The following is an 8,163-nucleotide window of genomic DNA, read 5'->3' as shown; positions in this document are numbered from 1 at the left end:
GGGGGAACAGCATCTTCCATGCTCATGCCTTCTGGCCCTCACTCCTTATGCACATTCAGCATGGTGTCTGTACAAATGATGCCCTACACAAGTGCAAACTGTTGGCTCTGTCTGTGTGATCAGGGACCTTTCCTGATTGTGTAGTCAGAGCTTACACACAGGATCTTTCAGACATTGCATCAGAAGCACATTGGGGAAGAGCTGGCAGGAGCAATCCTACCCCCCCCCCCCCCGCAAGAAGAGCTGAACAGTGTGGCTGAAGCATGATCGTACAAGCCGTTGAAGAGGGGAAAGAGAAACATTGTGACATCACAGCAACACACTAGATCTCTCCAGTCCCATTTTCTGATCCAGCAGAGCATACAGCTGTTTATGGTTTTCTGCAGGCACAGAACTCAGCTGCTAAGATTAAGGGCAGGTGGGAAAGATGGTCAGAAGCTCCAGCTCTTATTTAGTTGAACTTCTCCTAGCTAGCGGTAAGAAGGCTATGGACTCAGTGGCCACACCCTCCCAAGAGAAGGCACCTAGGCTGGAATGACAAATCGTTGATGGGCTTTGACATCATTCTGGTGTGGAATGAAGCTCTCAGGCCTCAGTATTCAGTCCAAACAATGCAGGGCTTGTTATTTGAAATATCTTCAAGTTCTTCCACCTCCTATGCAAGACATGCTTCCATATTGTCTCTCGTGGGGGCAAATGAAAAGAGGCACTCTTCTCTGTTTCATCCATTGAATGGGTGATGATGTGACACAAGTTCACCAGGATGCCATATTCTTTTAGTCTCCGACTAGGCTGTCCAGTCAGAAAAGTGTTTCAGTGTTAGCCTGTGATAGGTTAGAATTGTGCTGCTTCTTCCTGGAAGTCTGGAAGTGCTAAGGGGGGGGGGGGAGTGTCAGTGTATCATTTGGAATGATCAAATGTACGTGCGTGCGTGCAGACACACACAAAACATCATTGAGAGAGAGAGAGGCTTTTAAAAAAGTGACGGTTTCATCCCACAGTTACTGTACATAGCTGTCCTTGGGGAGAGCAGGGGTGGTGGGTTTTAAAAAACCTCCCCCTCCCCAAATTCAGTTTGGTCCACTGGAGCCAAATCACTTTTGATGAGATATATAGATATAGATATATATGTAGATCTATATATATAGAGATAGATATATGTTTTAAAAAAAATATCAGCAGCAAGGTTCTCTGGAAATAGATTCTGTTTGATGTAGCTAGTCTGTCTTTTCTGTTTTGCCCTCTTTCACAGCAGCCTCTGAAGTTTTCCGCAGGGGGGCTTTCTCCGAGTTGGCGTGTCCTTGGCCGGATTCTGCTGCTCCGCCATTTTTGTGTGCCGTGTGTTTTTCCAAGTAGTTCAGCATTTCACTGAGAACAGTTTGGAAAGTGCTGAGGGCAGCACATATCGCAGGCGTCCCAAAGCCATGAGTGATCAAGCTGTAGAGGAAGGAGAAAGAAAGAGAGAGAAATATTGAAGAGTTTACTGCACACAGATTTTCATTTTGCTGAAATTGAAGACTTGCCCACTAAAATATTTATTACTTTCCGAGTGAGGAAGACACAAAAATAATCTATCTATTCAGGCCAGAAACATCTTCAAAGGCTGGTTTTCTTGACAGAAGCTTAGGTCTTAAGTGCAGCCCTTAGGGACCAGATTTTCAGTTGGTGTAAACCAGTGTTGCTTCATTTACTGTGGCCAGGATGCCCTGGAACCCCACAGGTAGAAGAGGATGCTATGAAGTCTCCCAAAGCAATACAATGTGACGCCCAACAAAACTGCCTGTTAGGATGATGAGGAATAAAGTCCTGCAAGAAAAAGCCTCAAAGGTAGAAATATGTGTGGAAACACACATCTTGCACCCACTGGGAAACTCTGGCCCAATCAGGCACGGGTGTTTATAGGTTTATAGGTAACATCCACCCTTGGCATGCTGTGGTGAGAGTCAGTGTTGCAACAAAAGTGATTCCTGCAGTAATAATGTCTGGAGCTGGAACAGATACTGGGGTGGCAAAACAAGGAACAGGCAATCTTCATTCTGGGAATAGGTATGAAGGTGAAGGGTTAACCCCCCTTCCCAAATACATGGCCCTGATCCAAATCATACTTGGGATACAGTCACATGTAGTTTGGTCTTTCATTTGGATTAAAGTTCAGGTTGCCAGTTTTTCCCCCTGTCATGTCCTCTATACCTTTAATAATTGCCTGGCTGGCAAAAATCAGCACTGAAGTTTTTGCTGGCGTGGCTATTCAACAGTGGGCAAAGCTTAACATGCTGGTTTCTGACTGTTATATAGCTATGAAATACTGGAAGTATTTGGATACAGCTAAGCTTGCACTGGAGACAGAGGTGTAGGAAGGTCAGGTGGTACCCTGTACGGAAAAGTTCTTGTCACCGCCCCCCACATTGATTTTTTATTTTTTTATTTGCCTGCAAAAAATGGTTTTATGTTATTTCATATTTTCTTACAGAGGAATGTGGATTCTGGGCCCCTGATAACAAGTAGGCGACTGTGGACAGAAACTTAAGTCTACAGGATGGATTGTGTTTTGGCTCCACTGAATTGAAATTTCAGCCTTCATGACATATGAAAACGGCCAAGTAAACAGTTATTTTTGTGGAAGAGGGTCAAGATATTAACTGTTATGCATGAAATTTCAGATATAGCTATAAAATCCCTAGTGTAGTAAGGTAAGACCTTTGAAGCAGGCATTTTTTTAAAAAAAATGTTTTTTATGAACCGCCCTAGTAGGGCAATAATTGTTCCTTGATAATTTGTCACCCCCTCTCCATGATGGCACCTGGGGCGTCCCACCCCCCTCCTACGCCCCTGACTGGAGGCTAGAGAGAGGAACCTCCTAGCTTCCTAGACTGTCATTTATCCTGTGCTGACCTTCCTTCCGACTAGAATTTCTGACCTCATTTCTTACTTTTCTCTTTTCTTTGCCACCTTGGCATCTGCTTTGAGCCTCTCGCCATTTGAGATGAAAGAGAAAGCAAGGCGCATTGCACCTCTTCTATACTTACCATGATACAATGCACTTTTGGGGGAACGAAAATGGATTTGTATTTGTAAAGAGTGTTCTGAGAACTTTGGCGGTGGTGGGATATTATGCCAATTTTCTCAAGTCATTATGCAGTTAAGCACATGCAGCCATGCCCAGAAGCTGGATGGAAAGGGCGTTTCCCCTTCATGTTTTAATGATATCCTTTCACTGAAGCAAAACCAGCCAAATAGGCCTCAAGACTTGGACTCTCCTTTGGCAGCAGCTACAAGGTGTCGCACACCCCACCCCACCTCTCCACCCCCAGGCTGACAGAGCTCAGTCTTATTGTGAAGGAAATAGCTTTACTCTCCATGGGAGGTGGAGGAGAAAAAGAGGAAGCCACCATCTGTCTATCCCCGTTTACAGCAATGGCCAAGTCTGGATATTTCTAGCAGCAGAAGTTGCTATCAAATATTTACAACATACTGTGGCAGGCTGATGATACTCAAAGAGAGACATGTGCCTCTGCTATGCCCTGCTCAGTGTGAAAACATCTAACCCCATGAGTGGCCCCTATGACTGCAGAAGCCCCTTCCTGCAGCCTCTACATATTACCTGCGGTTCTGCTCAGTATGTAACTTGTTCATGGTTAGAAGCTAGAATGCCACTCCTTTTGACGGAAAACACCAGGGCTTAGTGCCAAGCCTTCAGATGCTTTACAGCAGGCACAGCCAAGGTGGGGCCCTCTGGATGTTGCCAGACATCAACTCCCATCAGCCCCAGCTGGTATGGGAGTTATAGTGCTAAAGGGCCACCCTTGCTTTACATAAATTTATTTTGGGAACGAAAAGGTGAGAGCAGTCTCCAGTGTTTTCTTGAAAGGATCTCCCTTGGTCCATAATCACATTTTTGTGGCTCACGCACATGAGGATCTGCTTGCAACGAGTGTATCAGCCGTGTCTCTTGCTGCATGAGGGACTGTATCGGCCACAATATGGGCATGCTTTATGCAGGGTTTCAGCTTTTCTGGCACTGAAGCCTATGCACATAGCTCAGTTGCCCATGCCGGATGTGTGGATATTGGAGGTGGGTCAGGGGAAGCCGCAGAGGCCGTGGTATCGCCCCACCACTCCTTTCTGGGCATGGCCACTCGTCCCATGAATAAGTGTGTGAAGAGGGTTGCTAACACGCCAGCTGCAATTTGGGTGGCTCACACAACCTTTTAAAAATACATATGTTATTATTACCATTAATATTCATTATTGTTAATAATAATAATTTAAAGCATGCAAGTATATTAAAATGATTTCAGGAGGAAGAACAAGTTGATGATAAGGACTTGTGTCCTAAAGCTAAACCCACAGCACCCTCTATGCTAAGCCTATTAGAACCCACACATCCCCTTAAATACTATTAAAGTGCTTTGTGGTAGTTCTACTGGTTGTGTTTTAGTTAATTTTGTCTGCAGAAAATGTTGCAGATACCCTGTCTGAGCAGCGCAAGGAAAGTATATATGGCTCCATAAATTTTTTGGCACTTCAAGAATTTAAATCCTGGAAATGTCCCATCTCTACACTATGCTCCATGAAGTGCTCCACCTTCAGCCACCGTTTCGTTCAAGCACATTTTTATAATTGATACCTGGGGAAAATCTTTGCACTTATCCCATCCTGCTCTTGCTTAGAGAGACCTGCAATATCACTTATTTGATTTAACCTGTTTGGGACTGAATGCTCATTTAGGTGCAATTGGGAAAATGTCACCTAGTCCTATGTCCTTTCTTGCTCCCACATATTCTTCTTTTGTTTAGCTCACTAGGAGAGCAGCAGAAAAGAAATTACTGCTTCTCACCAGCACCACCAGAGGGCACCTGACCACTCAGGAATGACAGCACCTTGGAACGAGACAATAGTTTCCATTGCATTCTAACTGTGCAGATTTTCATGAATTTGGATTTTATGTTTAAGCCCACAAATTCAACTGGATAGTTTATCATTATGCAAAAACTGAAGTGGTTTAATTGTTTATTTACTTAAAACATTTATATCCCACCTTTCCTAAGGCAGATAACCAACAATAATTTAAAGAAAAACAAGGAAGAATAGCTAAACTACTAAATGTTGAAGAACGCATAGACACACAAATAAAAGTGGCTCTTAAAATAATCTTAGAACAGTCTACAAACAATGCAATACAGATGCAGGAGTTTAAAAACCATTCATGGCCTCATGCTCCTCTAAACTGGAAGGTTTGACCATCCGGTGAAAAGTCATTAAAGGGAGGGATAAGGCAAGCCAAACTGGGGAAAGTTCAAGAGCCTTTTCTAATCTAAGTCTATATTATTTATATAGCAAAAAATGAGTTTACATAAATGTCTTGGACAGTAACTGTATCCCAGAGAGCTATACTCTCTCCTGGATCAAATTCGAGGACATTCCTGTGCCTTGGGATCCTGTAAGTTGTGGTTGCTACACAAGGACTAAACTCGGCAAAGCTCCCCAACCCAAGACCAAAAGTTCAAGTAGCCTCCTTTTATGCACCTCTCGAAAGCTCTTCCCTACCACACATAGATTGGATTTAACAGATGCTAGTCTTAATGTAGAACTTACTGTGGCAGCATAAGCAACTTTCCTCCCAGTTTCTTGAGAGGAAGCACATTGAAATCTAAAACATTCACCAGCTAACATTTCAAGTTGACTTACAGAAGACAAATGGATTTCAAAGGTCATACCTGAAATGTGTTAAATGTCTCTGGATGTCAAGGTCCAATATTGGAGTGGGTCTTGAGGATCCCAAGGGTGATCTATCTTGACTTAGCAGGTCCTGAAATTCTTTACATATTTGCCTAGAACCAAAATGGATGCATAATGTTAAGGATGTCTACCCAATGTCCCAATGCATGCTCCAATGTGTTGACATCTCTTAGCAGAAATGGATTCCCAGGTATGGAGCACAACTGAATAAATAGTAGCAGGTGGTGGAGGTGGGCTAAGAAATGAAGGCATTCTTCAAAGCTCTGCTGAAAAGAGTTTGGCACTGGCACTATTCCATTGCTTTCCATAATGCATGTGAAATAGCAACACTATGAAATGCATATGGAATGTGTATAGAGGCTCGTGGCTTTGCTTTACAAGTGAAACTGTGCCAGGATGTTTGAAACACGCAATATTAATTTGGAGGCCGGATGATCCAGCATGTGGACTATTAGCTGGCCATTGTTCTCTTACGCTGTTTAGTGATTATATTCAAAATCAACCTATATTCCAAAAAATGTGCATATGCATGCACATGTACACATACATAATACGGCGACAACAATCCAACACAAATTATGTTTGGTTATGCTGCATTTGGAATCTACTTTAAAATGCTTCAAGTTGCAGTATTGCTAAATCTTGACCATCCAGTTCCAGGCTTTGGTCAATAGAACTTCACATTTCAGTGAACAGGAAAGGCCATCAGTGGGAGGCATCTCCCTACAACCAGGACTTGCCAACCATGCTTATCTCACTCATGTCTAAATTCAGCTGCTATCAGCTTGCTTGTACGCAATTTTCATCTAGTATGTCATTGAGACAACTGCATAGGATCAAAAACAGGCGATCAAAGGAAATAGTGCTACATGGGGTTAGCCTCTTGGTTGCACACCATTGCACTGTTCTCTCACCATCTCATAAGGAAGCCACACATACATAAAATATTGCCTTCTGGAGTCTACAGTGTAATTTTCAAAAGAGATGATGAGCCATGCCCCCCCTTTGGAGGCCATTATCAGAAATAAGCAACATTTCTGGGTGCATGCCACAAACACCTCCCAGGTAGGGTTTTTTGTGTGTGAATCATTTCAGAACCCGCCTCTTAGGTTCAGATAGGAGGCCACTTCAGCTTGTGTTTAGAAGGTTGCTTCAGTCCATTTTCTGAAGCTTCACATGACTTTCCCGCAGACTATAATGGGGAAATTAACAAAAGTCTCCACCTTTTAAATTTTTTTTAGGTAGAATTGGGTGTTGTATGCAGAGCTGAGTTGCTCTCGATTTCTAAACAGACTGCATGAAGTGGTGTGATTTGCCTGAGATTCATACCTCATAGAACTGTTGAATTGTAGAGTTGGAAGGCACACCAAGAGCAATCTAGTTCAAACCCCTGAGACTTTTGCACAGCCTTGCTCTCAAGTTCTACACAAATTTTCCCTATAGACATAATTTTAATCTCATGAACAATAACTTCCATATGAACTTCTGTCTCTAAGATCCAGGGAAACCTGCATTAAGGTCCACCAGTCCATATCAAGCAAATCTTTGCTCTCTAGCATTTGAGGCTTTGTCTTATTTTTCAAAAAAGGAAACAAATTATTTGCAACCATTGCTAGTTTAAAATGAAAGCAAATAGTATTCGCTTTTATCACTCCAATCTTTACAGTGTTAAATCATAGCTCCCAAAAGCTCTGATTCAAATCATTAGTGTGAGTAAGCCCAGAGTAATTTTGGTCCAGTCTTTCTTCGAAGCTCCGCCACTCTTGGCTGGAAGGGGTCACTTTGAAATGGTATGCTGATGTGCCTGCAGATGAACAATTGGTCTGTGCTAGTCCTAGGTAAATGTTTTAAGAGTCTGTTTGGTCTTTAAAATCCTGGCAGACTAATTGTTTTTTATGGCTCCTTGGGGAAGATAAAGGGCTTCAGGAGGCCTATTTGCCTCTGTTATGTTTGTGCATTTCAGAACTTCTGATTGTAATGACTGTGTGTGGCCTAATAAAAGTGGCAGCTTGTTTCCTTCCATTTTAAGCCAGTTATGTGATTTTTGGACTATTGCATGCTGGTATAGCCAAAGGGGATTCTTTGAAGAGAGGTTATACATCAAGTAGGAAAGAGGTTTCCCTTTTCAAGGAAACAGAAAGCTTGCTACTTTCATTGAAGCCTTTGATACTGTATAAGTTATTTGCGGTCACCTGTATCTTGTCGCCAGGCAGCACACCATGGCCGCTGAAAATGTGAAAGAGGCACAGGGGAAGGAACTCAGAAGCACTTACAGAGCAAAAAGCCTACTCTCTGTCCTTCAGTGTGAATGAATATGCAGGGCAGGTATAATACAGAAAGTCTGATCCCTAAACAAATTGGGCTGTTATAGTTCGATTGAGCCTCATATCTCAGGCCAACAGAACAAATTAACCTGCTTTGTCT

At 42.8% G+C, this 8,163-nt stretch overlaps 1 protein-coding gene across 5 annotated transcripts in view; it reads right to left on the bottom strand.

Annotated features, from left to right (window-relative positions):
- Positions 1–474: 474 nt before the first annotated feature.
- Positions 475–8,163, bottom strand: part of TFAP2D (transcription factor AP-2 delta) — a 43,091-nt gene continuing 35,402 nt past the window's right edge. For all 5 annotated transcript variants that reach the window (XM_080997452.1, XM_080997449.1, XM_080997450.1 and 2 more), the window contains 2 exons: positions 5,718–5,831; positions 475–1,437 (listed from right to left, as the gene is read on the bottom strand). In XM_080997452.1, the coding sequence (XP_080853578.1) occupies positions 1,218–1,437; positions 5,718–5,831 (334 nt within the window). In that variant the 3' untranslated portion in view covers positions 475–1,217. The remainder of the gene's footprint in view (positions 1,438–5,717; positions 5,832–8,163) is intronic.

Source organism: Podarcis pityusensis (genome assembly GCF_964106645.2).
Source record: "Podarcis pityusensis genome assembly, chromosome: 3".
NCBI lineage: Eukaryota > Metazoa > Chordata > Lepidosauria > Squamata > Lacertidae > Podarcis > Podarcis pityusensis.
This window is presented reverse-complemented; position numbering and strand designations above follow the sequence as displayed.